This window comes from Mercenaria mercenaria, chromosome 12, assembly GCF_021730395.1.
Source record: "Mercenaria mercenaria strain notata chromosome 12, MADL_Memer_1, whole genome shotgun sequence".
NCBI lineage: Eukaryota > Metazoa > Mollusca > Bivalvia > Venerida > Veneridae > Mercenaria > Mercenaria mercenaria.
This window is the reverse complement of record NC_069372.1, coordinates 71682033-71708298: the sequence shown is the minus strand read 5'-3', so window position 1 is coordinate 71708298 and position 26266 is coordinate 71682033. Positions and strand designations below refer to the sequence as shown.

General features: G+C 35.7%; 2 protein-coding genes across 2 annotated transcripts in view; one reads left to right on the top strand and one right to left on the bottom strand.

The window, feature by feature from the left end:
• Nucleotides 1–5461: 5461 nt before the first annotated feature.
• LOC123535426 (peroxisomal membrane protein 2-like) lies at nucleotides 5462–25435 on the bottom strand. The gene is made up of 5 exons (XM_053520320.1): nucleotides 25212–25435; nucleotides 17620–17721; nucleotides 14851–15022; nucleotides 12364–12483; nucleotides 5462–11900 (listed from the first exon to the last, which is right to left on the bottom strand). The coding sequence occupies exons 1-5, from the start codon at nucleotides 25313–25315 to the stop codon at nucleotides 11820–11822; spliced, it is 579 nt and encodes a 192-aa protein (XP_053376295.1). The 5' UTR covers nucleotides 25316–25435; the 3' UTR covers nucleotides 5462–11819.
• The window catches only part of LOC123535423 (probable WRKY transcription factor protein 1), a 52854-nt gene continuing 52022 nt past the window's right edge, over nucleotides 25435–26266 (top strand). The window contains exon 1 of the mRNA XM_045318081.2: nucleotides 25435–25609. Within this exon, the coding sequence (XP_045174016.2) occupies nucleotides 25564–25609 (46 nt within the window). The 5' untranslated portion in view covers nucleotides 25435–25563. The remainder of the gene's footprint in view (nucleotides 25610–26266) is intronic.

The following is a 26266-nucleotide window of genomic DNA, read 5'->3' as shown; positions in this document are numbered from 1 at the left end:
AGAACTACTCAATGTAGAGTGCGGACACTTTTATTTTTCTGTATTTTTCAATAAGTGAGAGTTATAACTCTGGAGATACTGATCCGAAATGGCTGTTTATAAACCTTGACCTAGATTTTATTAAGATAAGTTATGTTTAGTTCTGAGAAAAAAAATCTCATTAACTGAGTGAACATTGTCAATTTTAACCAATCTAAGGGCCATAATTCTGAAGATACTGGGTCGAACTGGCTGCCTAGATTCTATTGAAAAAATACTCCTGTTATCGAGTGGACTGTCAATTTTGACTAATTCAGGAGATGGAGATACAGGTCCGAACTGGGTGATTACTGAACTTGGCCTAGATGATATACACTTTGTGTATATTTAATTTAGTTCTAGCACAAAATATCCTAGTTATTTCCGCCCGCTGCCACACTCGCCCGGCTACCAGTAAAGGGTGAAAACATATGTCCCGATTTTCATACGAGCGTAGAAAAATAGTTCGTTTTTTTAGCACAACACCTGATAATTCAAACCACAAAGGTTTAACATCAAATTAGTTATTAGTAATGTTGTATTTTGGTGAGAAAATCATCTACCCAGTGTAGAACTCGAACCTACGACCATTGCAGTGTGTCCTTGGGCAAGCCACTTTATCACGATTGCCTCAGTCGACCCAGCTGTAAATGGGTACCAGTAAATTGCTGAGGGTGAGGTATAACTGGTTTTAACTGTTCTTAAAACTTACCTTTACCCCTGCTTGCAAGTCAGGTGCTCTACCGACTGAGCTAATGGGCTCCTGGTTTACCAGAAGCCTCGAATCACTACAGTAATAAACCTAAACCAGTATTGACCAGATTTTTCTTGCCTCAGTTCTTACCCACTTATACACAGATATCTCTAAACGAAGCGCACTCTTGGTGGCTGAGGGCTAGGAAATTGTCACTTGAAGTCGACAATAACCGCGTACAGTGCCTTCTGGCCTAGAAAAGAAACATTTCAAATATGTCTAAGATGCTGAAAATGGTCACAACTTAAAACAGCACGAATCTGTGCTGGAGACTATATGAACATTAAAATGTCACTTTATCAGGGCATTCCTGTAAATATTCAGAGTAACACTGGTTGTTGTATTCTCATAAACAAAGTTTAGGATGAGTTAAATGAATTGACTGAGTATTCCCATTCTATCCAGAAATATTGATCACTACTGGGTGGAGAGTACGAAGCTCGTGGATCCAAAAGTATTTTATGCTACATCTTATATATTTGTGTTTTATTTTGTCTCTGGACCACAATGCATGACCTCATTGATTTTTGATTTGATATCGTACTATTGCTTCACGTTCAGTGTGTAGTCTATAATGCCATGAGACTCTACATATTTTTTTTTCTTTTCTTACGATCTACATTGCTTCTTTGTAAAGAGGCATCCGTATATTGTATATGTCTAAGGTTATCCTCATCTTTGGCGTTGTTTCAGTTTTACTCTGTTCTGGGCCACTATATTGTTAATGCATGCGTTAACTACTGTGCTGGCAGAGCTATAGGCAAGTGTAAGGTTGCATAAATAGTTGCCGATACTGGAGTTACTCCAAGAGATGGGATTCGTAGTTGGAGTTGCTGCAGAGCAGGTCCCCAGGGCGGGCCGAAGCGTGGTTGCTTCCAGTATGATTTGGTTGGGTCTGAGCCGTGGAGGATGTGTTCTCTTGTTGGTTAGACATCTTCCCTGACCGGTTCCCTTCAGCAGTTGTTAACTTCTTCAGAGGACTTGACTGTAATGACTAGACAAGTTTAGTTTGCATTATGTGCAGTGTGATACTGCATACTGCTTATACAGTAAAACCTCTCCAGAGCAGCCCTCTCTTAAGCAAAAACCTTCCTAACAACATCATCAAAATTTCCCTAAGCTGAAATATAATATCAAACTTACCTCTCTAGAACAACAACTTCTACATATCAGTCAATAATTGTATCTCCCAAAGGGTGTTGCTCTATAGAGGTTGCACTGTATATTTTCTGGTGCCCGTGCCAGATGATACACACTTTGATTCACAACTGCTGAATGAAACCAGTCAGGGAAGACAACTTTAATAACTCATGAAAGAATGGGTAGATTGAATTCATTTTTGGTTCACTTGTACATAATCATAAGATCCAGGTTAAGACTTTGTCGTTACAATCCCCTAATATTTGCCTAAGTTATGGCACCTCTGACATTAAATTCAGCAAAATATCCATGTCCGTTTGATAACTCTTCAAAGGTTCAGTTTGGAACATGCATGGAATCAAATTTTTTGAACAATTTTGAAAGGGGACCACCCAAGGATCATTCCTGTTAAGTTTTGTGTAATTCTGCCCAGTGGTTTTCAGTAAGAAGATTTTTTTAGAAAATGTTGACGGACGCACGACTGCAACAGACGACAGACATTGAGCAGTCACAAAAGCTCACCATGAGCCTTTGGCTAAGGCAAGCTAACAAACCAAAAGTGGATAACTATACTGACAAATGGCAACAGCTAAAAACAAGCTTAAAGTGGATGAATATACTGACAAATGGCAACAGCCAAAAACAAGCTAAAAGTGGATGAATATACTGACAGAGGACAACAGGAAAAACAAGCTAAATATGGATGAATATACTGTCAGATGACAACAGCAAACAAACAAACTTAAAGTGGATGAATCAAAGAGCTAGATAAACAGATAGATCGGCAATTCGAAAGGAATATAGAGCAAATTTCGCCAAAAAACCCCGTAACAACTGAATGAAATCTCGTTTAACGGAAGTGACACGTTCTTCATGCGCCATTTTTGTTTGCGAAAGCAATTATTCATTGGTAAATTAATTATCACTGTATGACCACGCTTCTTTTGATGGTAAGAAATGTGTACTTTGTGTCATAAGACTACTTCACATAAAACTATTGTTGTTTTAGAAGCTAATATGTATTTTAAATGTAGTTTTAAAGGTACAAATTGTAACTCCATGCTCACTGATGTTTGTTTTCACTAAGATAATGCCGATTCATGCTCTGACATGAGATCACTTGAGATTACAGCCAGTTGCCATTCTGTGTATTTTATAATTCATTGGATGAATATACTGACAGAGGACAACAACAAAAACATGCTTAAAGTGGATTAATATACGAACAGAGGACAACAGCAAAATCAAGCTAAAAGTGGATGACTATACTAACAAATGGCACCAGCCAAAAACAAGCTAAAAGTGGATGACTATACTGACAAATGGCAACAGCCTAAAACAAGGTAAAAGTGGATGAATATACTGACAGATGACAACAGCAAAACAAAAAGGTCATGATGGCCCTATATCGCTCACCTGAGTACCATTGCTTTAACCAAAAACAAAAAGAGAAAATTCTTACAAAGTACAGATATGTCAAAATACACCTAAAAAGTTGGAGGTACCATACATGCTGTACCACAGAAAAATGGTCTCGGTTTTTCCCTACGGCCAATAATAAAAAAGTGACTAAATAAGCTATTTATAGTAACACAAAAGGGAAGTAATTAAAAAAAAAATTATCGTAAGAGAACAAAAGAAGGATCTGCCAAATAAAAACAAGAGCACTGCAATGCAATGCAAATGCAGAGCAATATTCACACAAAAAAAGTCATATGACCTTTGACCCCTAAGTGTGACGTTGACATTGAAGTGAGCCATCCGAAACATGCACTCTGCACATGGTTTCAATGAGGTGAACATTTGTGTCAGGTTTCTCTGAAATCCATAAAGGGGTTCAAGAGTTACAGACTCTAGCGGAAGGGAAATTGATAACCAACACACAAACAGTGACTGTCCTGTCCGTCCATCCGTATGAGGTTAACCAAATGGGACTGTTTCGTCTAGCATCAATACCCCTAACTAGAATGACTTGATACTAATGCAGATGTAACCTGTGACCATTCCTCATCTTTAGACATCACCTGACCTCAGTTTGACCTTGACCTTGACCTCATTTTGGACTTATAAGTTGCTTTATATGGGCCATCTCCTGGTTAACCAAATGGGACCGTTTCGTCTAGTATCAATACCCCTTACAAGAATGAATTGATACCAATACAGATGAAAATTGTGACCATTCCTCATCTTTAAACATCACCTGACCTTAGTTTGACCTTGACCTCGTTTTGGACTTTGGTGCAAAATCTATCAACAAGGATGCCACTGGGGGCATCAAGTGTTTATTGAATGCAGCCCCTTGTTATTATTATTTCTTGAATATGGTATGCAAGAAAAAGATTCAATCACTGGTTGTAGGTGCAGATGGGAATAGCTGACTCATGGGTAACTGTTAACGCGGTATCAAGGCTCTGCCTAAACAGTAACCCTCAAGGCCAGAAATTCCCATCTGCACCTACAACCAGTGAAAGAGTCTTATAATATGCAATATCCAGTCATATCACAAAGACATTTTGTGATACAATTTTTGTTTTGAAACAGAAAGGGAAATGACTAAAACTATAAAGGAAGTTGTATGCAGCCATATCATCAACTAACAAGAGCTGTCACTAATGGTGACAAATGCCCCCACAGCGCCTTGACCTCTGACCTGGTGACCTTGACCTTTGACCTGGTGACCCCAAAGTTAATAGGGGTCGTGTACTCAATAAGTACTAACAGCATGTGAAGTTTGAAGGTCCTGGGTGCAGTGGTTCGCGAGTAAAGTGCCTTCATGCAAGAAGTTAACATTGGCCCCTGTGACCTTGACCTTTGACGTGGTGACCCCAAAGTCAGTAGGGGCTGTGTACTCAATAAGTACTATCAGCATGTAAAGTTTGAAGGTCCTGGGTGCAGTGGTTCGTGAGTAAAGTGCCTTTATGCAAAAAGTTAACATTGGCCCCTGTGACCTTGACCTTTGACATGGTGACCACAAAGTCAGTAGGGGTCGTGTACTCAATAAGTACTATCAGCAAGTGAAGTTTAAAGGTCCTGGGTGCAGTGGTTCGCGAGTAAAGTGCCTTCATGCAAAAAGTTAATGTGTGACTAACGAACAAACGGATGGACAGTTGAAAACTAATATGCCTCCCTTTGGGGGCATAAAAATTGTAAAACATATACTCTATATGATGGTTTCTCACAGGAGACATATACTAACGTGTAAAGTATGCTGTCACACTGACTTGACAGAGATCTTTTTTGTTTAATCAATAGTGAAATGCCAACATAAAATGCACAAACTAGCCTTATCTCAAAAATTAAAATAGGCTATTTGTAACTAGATTACTAATATAAAAATAAGTTTCCTTCATCATATAAATTTTCCTACATTTCACTGTTTTCATATTCTTAAGATTTATATTAATAATTTGTTTCATAACTTACTTACCCAGTTGTGGTTAACGAAAAGTAATTACAACATTTTGTAATTACATTACCTCCCATTAATGGAGTAATATATCATATATAATTATGGTTGCTTATGGGACAGAAAAGCATAATACAACTACGTTATCTTAAATAAAATTTAATTATTAAAAACAGATAAAAACTATTTCATTACATTCTCTGCCAAAACATTTCAGCCCAAGACTTGTATCAAGTCACATGCACAATATTTAGATAACATATTTTGCAAATTCTTGTGGCTAACAAATATATAAAACTTACAACTTCAAACTGAATCACAGAAAACAATACAGCTAATGTCCCATAAAAAGGTGGGCTTTGTAAATGGAATAGATTTTCTTTTAAAAAATGAATGTTAGGGCAGAGATCTTTTCAATGCAACATTGTTTCAGTTTCATATATACATGCAAATCACAGTATAATACGATGATCAGACAGAAAACTGTCTTGACTCGCATCAAATCAATGAGTTTTAACTGTGTTCCATTAAGTCAAACATAATGTTTGTTATTAACTGAGCAAAGTCAAAAAGAAATCGCACACAAATTTTGGCTAAGCAAAACATTACAAAACATTTTCTAATACTGCTATAAAAAATCTGAAAACAGCTCTCAATTCCAAAGTAAATACAGTATATACAAGCATGAAGCATTTGTCCTTCAATCTTGATCCACTTACATATCAAAATTGTACTTATAAATCCTTGATGTCAAAGAAAGTGTATAAGGACTAATCAGAATGAAGAAACAGTATGCTTCTCTTATAAGAATTGTTCTTTTTTTATATCAGAAATGCTTTTTCCCTTGAAATCTTCTTATCAAATATGTATATCAAAATGCATGAAGAGATGACAACAATAAAAAGAAAAAGGTACAAATATCTGAATAGTAACGTGTCTGAATATAATGCTGTATGAAAACCTTACAACAGGTAAACAGGATTTAAGTATAACACCTGAGACACACAAAAACAAGAGCTTGTAGAACACGAAATGCCCCGCTTGATGCATTCAGTAATTACACAAGGAACAGAAATTATTTGGTCATTGTACAAAAAAGTTCTACTGTTCTGGGTCAATGTGACCTTTGACCTATTGACCTCAAAATCAATAGGGGTCATCTGCTGATCATGATCAACCTCCCTATCAAGTTTCTTGATCCTAGACCCAAGCCTTCTTGAGTTATCATTTGGAAACTGTTTTAACTGTTCTGGGTCATTGTGACCTTGACCTTTTACCAACTGACCTAAAAATCTATAGGGGTCATCTGATGATCAAGATCAACCTCCCTATTAAGTTTCGTCATCCTAGGCCCAAGCGTTCTCAGGATATCGTCCGGAAATGGTTTAACTATTCACAGAGTTCCCACACTTTTTCGTCTATGAAATTTAAGGACTTTTCCAGGACCTTGTTGCGATTTTCAAGGACCTCTGTACGACATATCGGTTGTACGTTCCCATCAATTTTTCTAGATTCAGTGTAAAAATATAAGAACAAGAGGGCCATAATGGCCCGATATTGCTTAAAAATTTCTACTTAATAAATACAGGCTCTGCAAATTTTCTTTTTTTCTTTTTTTTTTTTTTTTTTTTTGTTTCCTTACTGTCCTCAACAGGCTGGTAACGTTGCTCGATCGGGCTTTAGACATAAAAACTAATGTTTCTTGAAAAATAATGAAGATATTTCTTTCAAAATTGGTCCATTAATTAAGCATAACATATGACACATACTAAGGTAGAAATAACTTTGTTGCCTTCAGTTTTGTTAGAATTACTTCCCTTTTTCAGATTTTTATGATGCGTAATTTTTGAAGTCCAAATAAATTATGTTTTAATGCAATTTTTAAAACAGGAAAGGGTATAATGGGTTTCTATTGCTCAAAACTTGTGCGCCAATACCTTTATTCTATGTATTTAAGGTTAATACTTTGTTTCTAGTGCAGATGTATGAACAATTTTTTTAAAACTAACATATTTCTATAATGTTGTTAGTGAAAGCACAGTACAATGTATACTTTCATGTACTAGCGCAATAATTTAGAGCATTAGAAAGCCATTGAACCCTTTTTTGTTTTAAACTTAGCATTAGAACATATTTTGTTTGGACTTCAAAAATTATGCATCATAAAAATCTGAAAAGGGGAAATAATTCTACCAAAACTGAAGGCAACCAAGTTATTTTTATCTTAATTTGTACCATATGAAATGCTTAATAAATGGACCAAGTTTGAAAGAAATACCTTTGCTATTTTTCAAGAAATATTAGTTTTTATGTCGAAAGCCCGATCGGGCAATGTGACCAGCCTGCTCAAGTTTTTTTTCTCAAGGAAACTATGAATCATTTACTTGTCTAGCATGTTGTGAAGAATTAATCAACTCCTTCATAATAACTACACCTCTGGTGCCACCTACATTATCTATATAATCTTTGATACACTTCCAGCAATTAAATTATTTTCAGTCAAGTTGATGTTTGATCACTGAATTCAAGCGTGTCACTAATCAAGATTTTCACAATTGTTCTCGAAAAATAATCGGAATTTCACAAGGCTTCTCAAAAATCGACACAAAAATGACCGAAAGCCTAAAATTACTGTTTAAAAATTCAAGCATAGCTACTATATAGGCCCATCAACCACAAAAACATCGGTATTTTCAAAAAAGGAAATTGAAATGACATCCATGTCCGCCATTTTGAATCATGAATTACTTCCCTTAGCAAAATTGGATAATTCCTGGTATTTTCCCATACCTTTACCGTTTTCTCGCCAAATTCCCGGTATTTTCACGGCCGGGAGTCAATTTTTGAAATTCACGGACTTTTCCCGTTTTCCCGGTAGCGTGGGAACCCTGTATTCAGAGTCACTGAGACCTAAGACAATGACCTTTGACTTACTGACCTCAAAATCAATAGGGGTCATCTGCTGGTCATGATTAACATCCCTATCAACTTTCATAATCCTAAACCAAAGCTTTCTCGAGTTATCATCCGGAAACCGTTTAACTGTTCCTGGTCACTGTGACCTTGACCTTTGACGTATTGACCTCAAAACCAATAGGGGTCATCTGTTGGTCATGACCAACCTCCCAATCAACTTTCATGATCCTAGGCCCAAGCATTCTTGAGTTCTCATCCGGAAACTGTTTAACTGTTCAGGGTCACTGTGACCTTGATCTTTGACCTACTTATCTCAAAATCAATAGGGTCTTCTGCTGGTTATGACCAACCTTCTATCAACATTCATGATCCTAGGCCCAAGCGTTCTTGAGTTATCATCCGGAAATGGATTGGTCTACATACAGACCGACCAACCAACCGACCGACATCTGCAAAACAATATACCCCTCCCTCTTCGAAGGGGGGCATCAAAATAGTAGAAAAATGTGACTAAAAAAAAACAAAACATTTTGCCCTTTGTCTTCTTGAATTCATAACATTTTAGAACTTGTCTACGTATAAAATCATATCAACAATTCCTACTGGTGTCGTAAAACTTAAAATTTCAAAATAAGGTAGTCTACTTTCAATACTGTAAAATCATTTAATTTCGTGGGCATGAAATTTCGTGGTTTTGGTCAAAACGGCAATTTTGTGGGGATATGAATTCGTGGATATCAACTTTTTGAACATAAAATGAATGGGAATTTTACTTGTTCCTTGAGATTAAATTTCGTGGACTGACTCAAACACAAAATCCAGGAAAATTAGTCCCCTACGAATATCAATGATTTTATAGTACATAAAATAAATTTATCACAAATAAGATCATTTACATTTTCCACTAAATGAAAATAGTTCAAAGCCCAGACAAATTGGTATTACTACAGAACAACAATACAGCATGCATTCAAAATACATTTTTGCATTTAAAGCTTTAAACAAAAGTATCAAGAAAAGAGTTTGGAAGTACAGAACCACCTAGAATAATGTTTGCAACATATTAGTACAAGGTTTATTGACAACCAATCACTTTTCAATTTCAACCAATTATGTGATCAACTTTACCTTGTGGGTAGGAACTTAAATCTAAAATATCTAAACCTTGATTACAACCTTTGTACATAATCTTACATGCTATCCACTATCTCTGTAAAAGTCATCTTTTATATATTACAGTGGAACCCCAATAACCTTGAACTTCATAAAAGCAGAAACATCTCCAAACTGAGCAATTGTCTTCCTCAAAATGATTTCCTTCCATTGAAAAATAAATTCTTTAAACCCCTCTAAACTGAACTATTCCTTTGGTCCCTGAGGCTGTTTCTAGTGTAAAGTAAATCACTGCTTGTTCAGGCAATGATGGCATGGGTACAATTGTAGAGTCAAGCAGTTCATTTAGTCCCCAGACACATTTTTCTAAATATATTTTTATGCTAGGATTGCTCAAAACCCTGGGTAACTCAAACATGTTGCTTATTGCCTTTTATTTTAAAACGGTAAAGCATTAGGCACAGTCTACATATCTATGCATGTGGCAGCCACATGGGACTTTTCTCTCTATCAATGTCAGATGTTTTGACGTCTTAAAAGATATGACACAGAAATCATTTCTTTAAACTTTACTGGAGATTTACGTCAGAGAGAAAACAAAAACACTGAAAATATAAAATCAAAGACTAAAAGAAGTTTTTCTCACAGGTACAGACTAAGCCAAAACATCAAAATAAGTATGAAGAGCACAATAATGTGTTCAGTTTATATCTAGTAAAAAAATCTTTACCCTAATAGTAAATCTGGGTATTTTACATTATTTTGATGCACATTTACAACCGCAACCTCACATCTCACTCCCTAATTTATTCTTGATATATATTAAAATTATGTGCCTAAAAATCTGGCAGGAAAACATCTTTAAAAATATTATTTACTGTAAAGATAGCAATGATGGTATTGGCAATTTTTCACATTCTCCATTGACTACCATCTTCTCAACTATAGTGTAATATTTGACTCAACAGTAAAAGTATAGCATTATATTTAGCTAATGGTGAATTTTTCGACTATCCAAATTTGCTTGCAAATTTTTTTTTATTGTTAACACAGAATGCACAAAATCATTTCTAAGTTTACAGTATATCTACCTAGACTTATCACTGAAGGTGATGAATGTACCCCCCTGCACGTACTGACACAGTACATAGCAATTTGACACACACAAGGTTGCATAATTATGTGGACTGTATGTATATAGATTCTATGTATTTAGTATAGTAACAAAAAACAAAGTCCCATAATTCTGCAGAATATTTTTCTGAAAGAACCTAAAATGCACCATGTAAGGTTAGTACTGATCACTTGTGTGAAGTTTCATTCAATTGTAAGCAATGGTTTGGAAGATTAGGCCTACACAAGATTGCATATATGCAGACTGTATGTATATAGTATAGTAACTAAAGACAAAGTCCCGTAACTCTACAGAATTTTTTTCTGAAAGAACCTAACATGCACCATGCACAACTAGGGTGGGTACTAATCACTTGTGTGAAGTTTCATTAAATTATGTGTATGGGTTCAGGGGATTAAGCGCACACAAGATTGCATATGCAGACTATGAATGTAGTATAGTAACAAAATACAAAGTCCCTTAACTCTGCAAATATTTTTTCTGAAAGAACCTAACATGCACCATGCACAACTACTGTTGTCACTGATCCCTTGTGTGAAGTTTCATTAAATTATGTCAAGGGGCGAGTTGGTGTGCATAAGATTTTTGCAGACGGACAGACAGACAGACAACCTGGAACCAGTATACCACCCCTTACAACTTCATTTATATCGGGTATATTTTAACAAAACCAAAAGTATGTACATATACAATCATATAAATTTACAGAATTTCACCATATGGTTCTTTTAAATGCGACAATTTACATTATGTAATATATAATGAAATCTGATATCCAAATTACTGTTTGGTCCACCAAGTGTTTGAAGCAGAGGTTTTCAGAAATTTCTTGTTTATTTTGCAAGATCCAGATAAAAGTCATACATAATTCTACAGTTCTCTATAGACGGTAGTAACAGCTTTTTAAATTTTGAAGACATCTTCAATATTTAAATTTTTATATTGCACTTTTTGCCACAGACAAAATTTACTTTTTTTAAAGATTTTATCAAATGGTTAGAACTGTATTTTGTTTTTCATGGTAATAAAGATGATCAGAAAATCTATGTCCAGCATCACCTGTAGTCAAACTAAATTGTTTTTGTGAAATTTCTTTGCCAAAAATGCCTAAACAAATTTTAATATTTACAATTTTAAAAGTTCCAGTTACTACACTTGGAATTCTTCATAACAGTGTATAAGATAAATGGTATTTTCTTCGATTTAAGGAGCAATCAAGCAAAAACCTTGTTATAACACAGGTGAATCAACCAGTAGTTCAAATAAAACTGTGCCAGTGGATTAAATGTGGAAGATATCACATTTAACATATGAATGATCAGGGAAAGCAAGAACTTTCACACTCCCATTTGACGTCTCTTGACAGCAATAAATACAGACCAGAACAGTCCTACCATATTCCCAAATAGCACACGGTACTGAAAACAGAAAACACATACATTAGTCCAGTTACAAGTCTTCTTCTTAATATAACCAACAGTGTTGTTTCTCCTACTGTCTATAGCTGTAAATGGGTAATATTCCCAACAGTAAGATGAATCTTTTTGCCCAAAAATTCCTACCACAAGAAATGAAAGTCATATTTTTCATATTAAGGCTATAATAAATTGTATCTCTCAAGTGTATAGTTTAATCTACCTAAATACACACATAAAGTAGAAGTATTTCCATGTAATACCTGGATGAAAATTTAGATAAATTTACTGGTAATTGGGCCTTTAAGTCTGAGTGAACAAAGTTAGACTATATGTGACAAACATCTCTTACAAAGGTGAAACCACATAACCTGAGTTTACACCAAACTTCCCTATCATACTAAATGAACCAGACAAAATTCAACATGAGAAAAGCTTGACTTAAACACAAGAACTTAATACTTACTCTGACAGGGATGTAATTTACATTAATGAATGTGAAAATGGTCCAGACTTTCCAGTTCATCTTCAAAATTGTCCAGAACTGTGTTTTGATCTTTTCAATGGCTACAGCTGACCCTTGCCCCTAAAACAAACAACAACCATAATCCAACAGATGCAGAAAAAAATCTACATAATCATGATGGTTAAACAAGATGTGGAGAATTCTTTAAACATGTTGAGAAAATTAAAATTTTACTTTAATTAGACCTTTTTTAATATACTTTTATGTATTAAAGATTTTTTAGTATCACTTCACAACTTGCAAGCACTTATCACATTTGACTTCATAAGTGTAAAATGACCTCTGATTATGAAAGCAGGGGTCGTGAATTTGAACCCCTACTCATCCAAATAAAACTACTAACATTAGGATAACAGTCCCTTGTACTGCATGACTTTGTGATTTACACCTGGCATGGAAAAGAAACCAGGGAAGCTTATGGAATTGGAGCCACCACATGGGTTTCTAATGGTGACTACAAATAAGCTAACAAACTTTGGTACTACATCACAGTAATGAGACTTTTCACACTGACATTTTAAGGATAGTTTCGGCGATTAAACAGACTTTGTCTATTCAGGTAAAAGAAAGAAGAAATTCCAATGTCTCAGCAGACAAAAACTAAAAAGAACTTGCATTTGTGTCTTTCTACATTTACTTTATTCAACTTGCTCTGCACAGCCTCATATTGTATCATTTAATTGAACTCATTAAATAAATTTATTTTGTCCAGACACTGGTAAAAGATTCTTTATATTTGTTTCAAAATGATTGTAAAAAATTATATAGTGTCCAGATATTTACATACATTTCCTAAATTTAAGACATATTTTTTTGTGATATTGTGAGGAAAGTGACCAATATAGTTCAAGTATTTACTTGGTTTAACATTCAGCACTTTCCCCAATCAGTTTTTTCCTCAAGAAAAATCCCTGACTTGGGCGAAAACTTTACACTGGTACCAATAAAACAAAAGCAGTTGTCACGTAGTAACAATGTCTAGGTTTTTTCTTACATTCAACATTACAGAAAAAATCAGATAGACATTGATATATTGTGGAAGAATCTTTAAATCAACAAGAAATTTGCAAAACACAATAAAACTCAGATATAGCGAACTTGTTGAGACACTGGAAATGGCTCCCTTATAACCTCGGTTTGTTGTGAGTTTATTTTGATCTTTGGAAAAGACTGGAACAAAATGATAACAAGAGCTCTGATGACAGCACAATCAACTTATGACAGACAGCTAGTAAAATGGCTTTTCAATCTATTAACAGATATAATGTTATATTGTCCAAATTCATGTAACAGTTATGGGACTTGGTGCTGTCATTTTGTTCAATTGCACACAACATCTGTGTGAATCTGCATCAGTATCTGAGATATTGATTTCCATGTAAACCTTTTACCAGCTTTTTTTCAATTCAAAAAGGGGCATAACTTTGCAAAAATACAAATCAGAGTTATGTGACATGCATATTGCACAATTTTTTATCCACCTCAATAACTTGTATAATCTCAATAACTTGTATAAAGTTTCAATTCAATATCTACATTGACTCTGGAGAGGGCGATATGCATGCTAAACTTCAACCTAGATTTTCTGAGTCCATGAAGGGGAATAATTCTGTTAAGTTCATGTAAGGGTTATAAAACTTGATGCTACACCCTTGTGTAATTACATGACAGATAAGTCTGAAGCTGCAATGGTTAAAAACATGGTATTGTACTCTGAAAACTTTAAACCAAAGTTAAAGAGGGATAACTTTGAAAATACTGGAGGTAGAATAATCAATCTTGCCATGCTATTGAACATTGTTACTATGAGAAGGTACAGCAAGTTTATATTAAATAGCTTAAGTAATGAAAGAAGATATTGGACTTGTTTGTGCAACAGCCCTCATTCTTTGGACAGTCAAGCAAAACATAACTTGTTACAACAATTTACATTTCTGTAAAAGTTTGTGCTGACTGAGTTGTAATAATATATTATAACCCAGGTAGACAGGTAGATTTTTATATGAAATAAAGAGGGCAAAAATATCATAGAATAAAATATTGTTTTCTATATCTCAGCTTTCGCCATAAAGTAAAGTAAAGATTTTGTTTATCACAGCACCGTAGAGTTGGCTGATGAGATACCTACATTCATTGAACAACATTACTTCCTGGTTCCTATTTCTTAAATGCCAGGCACCAGACAGGTAGGCAACTAACTTTGCTGTTTCTAGGTTTTACTGATGTGATTGGCCCCTGAACTAGATATCCAGATCAAAATTGTAATAAAGCTATATTTGACATTTATGTCCCTTTTCTCATTATACCAATCAAATACAATACTTGTCACATGCTACAACAGCCTGAGATCCTTACGTATTTTTTCCACATTAACTTACAAGTTTGTGAAGGTTAAATAGCAATGATGAATAATTGTTGAAATTTTACCTCAAGTATGGTAACTACATAAAGAAACAGTAGAATAAATGGTGGTGTAAACAGAAATCTGTCAATCAACAGTCGCTTTATATTGTCTATTTGACTTGGTTTTTCCTTCCGTGGTTGAATCTTCTCCAAAAATATGTAGAAATAATGAATGATGGGGGCACTTAGACAAAATCTGAAATCATAAATACACCTCAATAAGATAATTTAATGCATAATTTTCTGTTCCAGTATATATTATAATTACTGTAGTATCCTTTATCTGTTGTTATACATTTTTAATTTATAGACGTTTATTGCATGTTTTCTAGTGAATAATCACAATATAAGAGTGACATGTAAAAGGTATTTTCACACTGAAAAATATCATATATATTTTCCACTGGTAAGAAACTATAAAATGGGTAACTTTAGTCAAAACACGATGACCATGGATCGCTCACCTGAGTAATATGAGCCACATGCTTCAAATGGCAGTCTGATGCTAAAATACTAGAAAGTAGGTTAGTAGGTCATATTCATGGTCACTGAAAGTCAGTTTTAAGATCGGTGTGCAAAACTGTACATGTCACCCAAATTTCAAGGCTGTATCTCAAACAAAGGGGTCATGATGACCCTGGATCGCTCACTTGATTTTTAAAGAGGACCATCCATGGAACATCCCTGTGAAGTTTCATCAAAATTGGCTTGATGGTTTAGGAGGCGGTGTTGTTTAATGGGAAGTGTGGATGGATGCCAGCCGGACGGACAGACTCAGGTGAGCTAAAAACTTGGTTTGTTTTTTAGTGTAAGAGCAAAATATCTTTCACTCACAAAAACCATAGCTTACATTTTCACTTGTGGCTATGCCACTCATGAAAATATTGTTTCTGGTGTTCACTTGTTAAAGATATTACAATCTTACACTAAAACAAACACTTATACTCTATTTGTTATGATCTGTTACAAAAAAACTTAAATACCCGTTCAAGACTCTAAAAGAGTTGAGATGTGTGTGTGTGTGTGTTGGGGGGGGGGGGGGGGGTATTCTAAGTGGAGCATTTATTTTGTGGACAATATGGTATATATGGAGCAGTCTTGCCTAACCAATGACATGGAAACATCTGCTGTTGTTGGCTAACAAGTCACATTAACTCAACAGAAGTAATATGGTGATTTCTCAAGCTTTTTGCAGTGGAAACTTTGTTATATGAAAGGGGGGGGGGGGGGAACCTTGGTCGAACCACCAACCTTCCATAACATGGATGACTTCCTCACATAAATTTTTTACATCCTAAGCAATGTTTTGGACTCATATTGATGAAAGAAGGATGATGTAAAGTCAACAACTATAACTACTTGGTCGTGGAGGTTCCTGCTGTAGAAACAAAGATATTTAGATACAGCTTGAATGTATTCATACATGAAAATGCTTATAAACAAAGCATCATTTTGACAATATATATCAGCATATAGTATTATTAATCCCCCGCCGTGGCGGAGGGATTATAGGAATGGTCTGCGTCCGTCCCTCCATCTGTCCTTCCGTCCGTAACAAATTTGTGTCGGATCCATATCTCCTAAACCCTTGAAGGATTTTCATGAAACTTGGGTCAAATGATCACCTCATCAAGACGATGTGCAGAACCCATGAGTCAGCCTTGTCGGTTCAAGGTCAAGGTCACAACTCAAGGTCAAAGGTTTGAGCCTGCCATTTTGTGTCCGCTCTATATCTCCTAAACCCCTTGAAGGAATTTTATAAAACTTGGGTCAAATGATCACCTCATCAAGACGATGTGCAGAACCCATGAGTCAGCCATGCCAGCTCAAGGTCAAAGTCACAATTCAAGGTCAAAGGTTTGAGCCTTCCATTTTGTGTATGCTCTATATCTCTTAAACCCCTTGAAGGAATTTTATAAAACTTGGGTCAAATGATCACCTCATCAAGACGATGTGCAGAACCCATGAGTCAGTCATGCCGGCTCAAGGTCAAGGTCACAACTTAGGGTCAAAGGTTTGAACCTTCCATTTTGTGTCCGCTCTATATCTCCTAAACCCCTTGAAGGATTTTCATCAAACTTGGGTCAAACGATCACCTCATCAAGGTGATGTGCAGAACTTATGAGTCAGCCATGTCAGCTCAAGGTCAAGGTCACAACTGAAGGTCAAAGGTTTGAACCTTCCATTTCGTGTCCACTCTATATCTCCTAAACCCCTTGAAGGAATTTTATAAAACCTGGGTCAAATGATTACCTCATCAAGATGATGTGCAGAAATTATGAGTCAACCATGCCAGCTCAAGGTCAAGATCACAACTAAGGGTTGAAGGTTTGAGCCTTCCATTTGGTGTCCACTCTGTATCTCCTGAACCCCTTGAAGGATTTTCATCAAACTTTTGTCAAATGATCACCTCATCAAGAACTCATGAGTCAGCCATGTCAACTCAAGGTCAAGGTCACAACTGAAGGTCAAAGGTTTCAGCTCTGTATCTCCTAAACCCCTTGAAGGATTTTCATGAAACTTTGGTCAAATGATCACCTCATCAAGACGTTGTGCAGAATTCATGAGTCAGCCGTGTCAGTTCAAGGTCAAGGTCACAGCTAAAATCAAAGGTTTTGCCCTTTCACTAACCATAGCAGTGGCGGGGGATTTAGCTGTCTTTCAGACTGCCTTGTATTAATTTTGTGCTTCAAAACACCACATCAGACCTATATAGTAGCTTTAAACAATGGTATTCTGAGTATTGAAGGTAATCAAGTGACAAAGTAATCTAATAAAGACACCGAAACTTACGCAAAAGTTGCATATGCACCTACACTCCTCCATTTTACTTTTCCGTCAGGATGAGGGGCAACCTTCTGAGAGATAAAGTTACCTAGTGCTGATACTGATGCACTGAAAAATAAAAAAAGAAGACTTAAAAAAATTATAATCTGTGTTTAGAGCTCTTTTCGCTTAAAAAGCTACCTCCAGTTGAATGAGGCAGTCCCAAAACAAAAAAGTATGCTTATTCAAATACTGTCAGAATAGAAAATTTCTAAACGATTTTAATAGCACACTCCCGTATGTAAGGATCTGTGATGTCACCGATAAGGTCTGCTATCTAAAAATAGCACAGGACGCAATTTGCAGACAAACAATCAGTGCATTCATTGTACAATAGCATAAGTAAACCGTATATTTTGCATTTATTTCGTTATTTTTGCTCAGGTTTCTAGCTTGCACATCGCAAACAAATGTAACTAGCCGAAAAACTCCTCACCTATATCCATGTTAGAAATAACATATCGCTTTTTCATCAACATATATATGGATGAATGGATGACGTTATTATTAATATTGTTCATTTTGTGACACATCAAGTTTAAAAAAAGAATATTTAGAAAAAAAATAGAATAACACGGGAGAATGTATTAAAACCAAATAGAAAGCGTTAATTAAAAAAAATGTATTCACAGAACAGAAAAAATTCTAAATTATTCTTCTTAGTTACCGTCATATATTAGCATTATAGTTTTGTAAAGAATTCTTCTGTAAATGTTTATAAATTTAAGATCCACTTGTGAATGTAAAAAGAAATCTTATGATCGCATAATTTAAATTTATCGAGATTTCGAAATATGATTAACAACATGTATATTTTAAAGTAAACTGTAATATATACTGTTATTTTCGGCCACCTATTCATTTATTCATTGAAACAATTAACACCTCTGTGATATACATATGTTGTGTTTTATTACAAATGACCACTAGTGTGACATGTAGATATCTGACTTTTGGTAGTTATATTTAGATGTTATCTGATGAAACATGTTGCTAATCTAATGCAACACTATTATATTCTACCAAACCATGCATATATATGTACTTTTTAAAATATTTGACGGACACCGACCACGGCTGACATCGGGGATTATCATCAAGTTTGCGTCTTGTGTGGTGTGAATAAATTGTTCAAAATGAAATACATGTACCTGGAACAACTGATACGCATTAGACCTTCCTGCATGTACTTATTGTAGTTATGATTTTAAATGTGCTGATACATTCTTTGAACGTCATGAATCAAAATGTTTTAGCATTAAAAGTTTTGACCACAAGTGCTCTTTGGTGTGTCGCATTCGAAAATATTGTAATTTGTTATTAAGACTGTAAACCGTTCTTCTGATGCAACATTTTATAGTATTATTGCAGAATATGGGGTAATGTGCATGCAACATGCTTTTACACAGTGCTCTTTATTTGCTTAGTTGACCCGTTTTGAATAGTCCTGTTAAAATGATATGTATATTTTGTATATTCCTTTCAGTTCTAATATATTTCTTTAATTAGTTATTGTTTCATCTCTTTTAATTATTCTGTTAACAGGTGCGACAATTTTATACAGGTGGCATATAACTTTTTCTAATTCCCTGAGATAGTTGATGATTCGTCATATATAAAAAACGCTCCCTTGTCCGCAATTCGCACATTGCATTATGGTATAACTGCTGTATGTTCTATTTATAGAGCACAGGAGTGTGCTATAGAGGGCTTTTGTTGTTTTCTAATAGTTTTGCTACTGTGTTACTAAGTGTGTATAAGTATTTAGGTTAAGTAAACAACAGATCTATAATATAGTATACAATTTTACCATCCAACATTTGCAAATACCTTCCAAAAATGATATCTTTATATGTTTTATGTCATGTTTCCCAATCAAGACAAATTCTGAGGACATTTTCAAAGTTCAACCAGTGTTGGTGGCATTTCAAAAAACGATGAAACAACCTGGCTTTTAACCAGTAACCTAACATTTAACTTTTTCCAATTTTTATCAAAGTTTTGGACAAGCGTCCACTGTTGATAACAGTAGTCATTGTCTGATATGATGATTTCAGTTGTACCTATATTTGTTACAACTTGTTCATCTAAATAGTATGGTAGCAAGTAATATAAAGATTTGCACTGATTATCTTCCTTAGCCATAAAAACAAAATTTCAATCTTTGTTTTTAACATCTTAAAAGAATGATACTGAATCAAAAGATGAACTGTGGTGACCATGCCCACTATATGCATAATGGGAAACAGTGACCATGCCCACTATATACATAATTGGGAACAGTGACCATGCCCACTATATACATAATGGGAAACAGTGCCATGCCCACTATATACATAATTGGGAACAGTGACCATGCCCACTATATACATAATTGGGAACAGTGACCATGCCCACTATATACATAATGGGAAACAGTGCCATGCCCACTATATACATAATGGGAAACAGTGACCATGCCCACTATATACATAATTGGGAACAGTGACCATGCCCACTATATACATAATGGGAAACAGTGCCATGCCCACTATATACATAATTGGGAACAGTGACCATGCCCACTATATACATAATTGGGAACAGTGACCATGCCCACTATATACATAATGGGAAACAGTGCCATGCCCACTATATACATAATTGGGAACAGTGACCATGCCCACTATAAACATAATGGGAAACAGTGCCATGCCCACTATAAACATAATGGGAAACAGTGACCATGCCCACTATATACATAATGGGAAACAGTGACCATGCCCACTATATACATAATGGGAAACAGTGCCATGCCCACTATATACATAATTGGGAACAGTGACCATGCCCACTATATACATAATTGGGAACAGTGACCATGCCCACTATATACATAATGGGAAACAGTGCCATGCCCACTATATACATAATTGGGAACAGTGACCATGCCCACTATAAACATAATGGGAAACAGTGCCATGCCCACTATAAACATAATGGGAAACAGTGACCATGCCCACTATATACATAATTGGGAACAGTGACCATGCCCACTAGCAGCTATTTTTTTCTCTCTAAGGGTCAACAAAGGAACAGTTGTGTAAAATTATCTTAAAACTTTGCTTGCTGCTTCTGACAATGACATTTTAAAACAAGGCCGTCGCGGACGGTCCGGCCGATCCGGCCATGGCCGGACCAGTTTTTTGGCCGAGCATGATATCGGCCGTAATCGTCCGGACCAGTTTTTTCGCATTAAATTTCATTTTTTTCTTTGATAAAAAATGTCGAAATATTGCCTTGTTAAAGTAATTATCCACCAAGAGCGGTATCCGTCAGTGTTTAAATAAAAACACTCTGTATGTTTATAGCAATCTGCTACAATTGGCTAAATGTTGGATAGTTAGCTCTCCCCCCTCTCCTGCCTTCAGCACTCATGGGACGCCATTTGTTTTTTTTTAAGATATGATTATTTATCTTAATTAATCGCTTTATATCAAACAAAATGCCGACAAACATCTCGACTATAAAACAATACATCAACATTTATAGCGATCTGCTAAAACTGGCCAATGTTGAAAAGTTATCCTTGAAAAATATCATGAAATTGACTGAAAATCTTAACAAAACTGCTTTCGAGATGCAAGATAAACGCACTTATTGGCTTCCCAAATCTTAAAATTTTCTTGGGGGAGAACCCCCGAACCCCCCTTAAGTGAAAGAGAGGGTAGGAGAAATCCCTACCTCATGGATTCTCTCTCCCCTTAATTGCCTTCAGCACTCGCTGGATGCCAAAGGCTGGACCACTCTTTTGAAGCCGGCAATGGCCCTGTTAAAGCTTCCACTATATACATTATAGGGGAAGTGACCACACCCCTAGGTGGTCATACTTTTTGACGAATCAGACTAACTGGAAAAATCTTATTACTGGCTCACACAATCATAATGCAGTGGTTAGAGGTCTGATAACCTGACCTCTATGTCGGTCCAGTGACTGAACTTCTAGACAACCTGTATAGGGCTGTCGAAAGGTCTGGTAATAAAAAGGTATACTGAAAATGGTATTTAAAGGGAGGAGACTATAATCTATCTATATAAACAAGAGATCACAGAGTGATCTTGGCGCCCACCATTGAGCCATTTTTGAGTGTTCCAATTTCAAGACTAGCTCAATGTCAAAATCAAGGTCAAATTTCTTTTCGGTACACAACACTGTGCATGCGGTCCATACATGTGGTCCAAATTTGAAAGCTGTAACTTGAGGAATGTGAAAGTAGGTCACAAGATCAATTTCAAGGTCAAAGTTCATTTCAGTATTCAAAACTATGCATGTGCTTCAAATCTGGAGGCTGCAGATTGAGAAATGTGAATGTAGGTCACTAGGTCAAAATCAATGTCAAAATTCAATTAAGAACACAAAAATATGCATGTCACCTTTATTATGTGGTCCAAATTTGAAGCCTGTAGCTTCAGAAATGTGAAAGTAGGTCACTAGGTCATTCTCAGTATCAAAGTTCATTTCGGTACACGAAACTATGCAGGTGGTCAAAATTTGAAGGCTGTAGCTTGAGAGATGTGAAAGTAGGTCACTAGGTCAAAATCAAGGTGAAATTCCATTTCAAAAACACAAAACTATGCATGTGGTCCAAATTTGAAGCCTGTACCTTCAAAAATGTGAAAGTAGGTCACCAGGTCAATGTCAAGGTCAAAGTTTTTTCGGTACACAAAACTATGCATGTGGTCCAAATTTGAAGGCTGTAGCTTGAGAAATGTGAAAGTAGGTCACTAGGTCAAAATAAAGGTCAAATTTCATTCTGGAACATGAAACTATGCATTTGGTCCAAATTTGAAGCTTGTACCTTCAAAAATGTAAAAGTAGGTCACTAGGTCAATGTCAAGGTCAAAGTTTTTTTCCTGTGCACAAAGCTATGCATGTGCTCCAAATTTGAAGGCTGTAGCTACAAAAATGTGAAAGTAGGTCACTAGGTCAAAATCAAGGTCAACTCAAGTCAAGGTTCATCTTGCCACTCAAAACTATACATGTGGTCCAAATTTAAATGTTGTAGGTTATTGACAAGAAGATTTTAAAAGCTTTTCCCTATATAAGTCTATATGACCCATGTGGCCCCCGGGGCGGGGCCATATTTGACCCTAGGGGGATAATTAGAACAAATTTGGTAGAGAACCACTAGATGATGCTACATTACAAATATCAAAGCCCTAGGCTTTGTGGTTTTGACAAGAAGATTTTCTAAGTTTTTCCCTATATAAGTCTATGTAAACCATATGACCCCCAGGGCGGGGCCATATTTGACCCTGGGGGATAATTTGAACAATCTTAGTAGAAGACCACTAGATGATGCTACATACAAAATATCAATGCCCTAGGCTTTGTGGTTTTGACAAGAAGATTTTCAAAGTTTTTCCCTCTATAAGTCTATATAAACCATGTGACCCCCGGGGCGGGGCCATATTTGACCCCAGGGAAATAATTTGAATCATCTTGGTAGAGGACCACTAGATGATGCTTCATATCAAATATCAAAGCCCTAGGCTCTGTGGTTTTGGACAAGAAGATTTTCAAAGTTTTTCCCTATATAAATCTATGTAAATTATAGAAATAAACAAAGGGCCATAACTCACTCAAAAATTGTTGAACCAGTCTGATTTTCAGGGAGACACAACTAGGGTACCAATACATCATTCTGACTAAGTTTGGTCAAAATCCCCCCAGAAGTTTCTGAGGAGATGCGATAACGAGAAATTGTTAACGGACGGATGGACCACGGACGCAGAGTGATTTGAATACCGGTAGCCCACCATCTGATGATGGTGGGCTAAAAAAACAGGAGATGATTTCAGAAATTTGCTCTCCTTTTTTTGTGGTTTTAACGATATTGCAAGTGACAGGAAAAAAAAGGTTTTTACTACGTATTTAATTCAGAGAAACAACATCGACCGCAAACACCTAAGTCTTTTAATCATTCACTAAATTCAGGTCTTGCTTGGGACTGAAGATTTGGAATGTGATCAAAATTTGTTTACTGTGTGAGTAAATAACACTGTTACAGTGACTAATAGGAATTGCTTTTAAACTTCTATATTTAAAATAGAAAGAAGTACTTTATCAAGTTGGATGCCGTACCGCGAAATCAGAATTAACTCCCTTGGTAAAAGTGAAGGTCACATGCATCTGAAACATGATGGATTAAAAGTAATCAAGGACTAGAAAAATGATTTTTCTGTTTGAAATAATATTGAAAAAGAAAAGGTTACTTTAATAGGGAATAACAGCAACATAATCTTGTTTTTTCTTTTGTTTATTCATTTATTCAGAGGTTGCGAAAGCCGTCAGACCGTTGGACATGTCCGGTAAATTTTGATTCGGTGCGCCGTGATATTTCAAGTTCACAAGACCGAGTGTCCGATAAAAATATGATAAAATAAGAAGAAACTCCTCGCCGGTTTGGCTAAAGTTTGAACAAAAAAAACCAACAAACTTTCATTAATATTGTAACATGAAATCCCAAGAAATTGTTGTCTAACTTATATTTAGTAAGCACTTGTTTGATTGACCCTTAAAATAGAAACAGTGGAAACCCCTCTCAACATCACGACAATTCTAAGAACGGGCATATCATTGGATGCATTGTTCTGACTAATCGTGGATGGTACTTGATTTATGTACGCATTCAACTTTTCTACCGATAGCATGATTTACATTATTTTTTTTTCAGAATTTTGTAAAATCTATGGTGACCTAAGTTTACAAAATAACGTACCTGTTTGCAAAGCGATTCGCAGACTGCTGTGTCAAATTCATTGAAATTTAGTTGCATTGCATAAGTTGAAGTCCAATAAATCATAAAATTCCATACCAATATGCAAAGAGCTATAAAAATAAATAGATCGGCAACTTGAAAGGCATATAGAGCAAATCTGGCCAACATCCCGTGATAACTGAATGAGATCTGCTTTACCGTAAGTGACGCTTTCTCCACACGCCATTTTGTATGCGAAAGCAATTATTCATCGGTAAATTAATTATCACCGAATGACCATGCTTCTTTTGATGGCAAGAAACTTGTACTTTGTGTCTTAAGACTATTTCCAATTAAACTAAAGTTGTTTTAGATGCTAACATGTATTTTAAATGTATACTAAGTTTTAAAGGTACAAATTGTAACTCCATGCTTGCCAATGTTTGTTTTTACTAAGATAACGCCAATTCATGCTCTGACACGAGGTCACGTGAGATTACAGCCAGTTGCCATTCTGTGTATTTTATACTTCTTTGCATGATGCGAATATCCACCCAATGATTGTTAGTCCTCTTCTAAAACCAGAAAAAACATGCCTCTCATGATTTATGGTTCATTAGGCCCATGTAAACAGTCTTATTATGGGTCAGTTGAACTAGCCTGTTTCAAACAAACCAGCCTGGTTCAAAAAGGCCACCTAAGTTCAAATTAGAATGGCGATATGAAAACATATGTGTGTGCTGTCAGTGACTAAATATAATTTATCAATTACAGTTTCTTTATAAATAAACAATGATAAAAGCAAAGAACTCCACCCACCTTGTACAAGCCTTTGTAATGAGTGGTTTCTCTTTCAACAGTTTTAAATACTTGTTGAGGATACTCTCAAAGACATTCTCCTTACTTTCTTTGCTACAACTCATCTTGCCTCCAACGTGTTCCAAACTGATATGGACCTTGCAGTTGAACTAGATATCTTATTTGCGTTCAAAAATTGGGACGATCTTCCATGGGCGCAGACATCTTGAATCTCGCGAAGTGCGTTAATGCACGAGAATGTGCGGGATTTACAGGCCGTAAATTGACAGCTAATTGATATATCATTTGTGATGAATTAATGACATTTAACGCATTTTTCTAAAACAAAAAATGACTTACTAGTCAAATTAAAATGATTGTTATTAGCGTGACAGTCTTTTTGTGTCTTCAAGGTGTTGGTGAGTAATATTTTTCTTGCCGAGTTTTCCCCTGTGTAGGTTTTCTGGGTGGGGTAAGATATTTTTATCAGGATTCCAACTGCAACTATCTACTGCCGAACAATCGTCTAGGACTGTAGGATTCAAGTGCAGCATTGAACTTGTGATGTATATGACGCTCTGCAAATCTTTGACAATATATGACACATAAGAAGTTAAAGTCAAGGAGTTAAAGTAAAAAGGTAGCATAGGCATAACCTTCTTTGATTATCAGTATACCATTTTACAAAAGCCACTCGTTATGTAGAGTGGGCAGACCAATGCTCGGTGCATACCAACGCTCGGCGTATATCACGTTTCTCTGGGAATTTCTTAATATATATTTAAAATATCAGCTCTTATGAGTCCCTTTTCGTTTGTTTACATCACGCGTAATTTTATCCAAGTGCGGTTCATTTCCGGTCACAGTAGAGCAGACGATGCAAGGCTAAAGGCCGATCAGTTTTGTGTTCTACTCTCATTAAAACAGATTTTCTGGTAAAACAGGTATTAAAAAAGTAGCTTGCAGGCCGAATTATGGAGAATAAAAGCATTTTTCTTTTTAATAATTTTATTTCTTTATACTTAAATAAACTATAAACCCTTATCATGGCATTTTATACGGACCCATTGTACTGC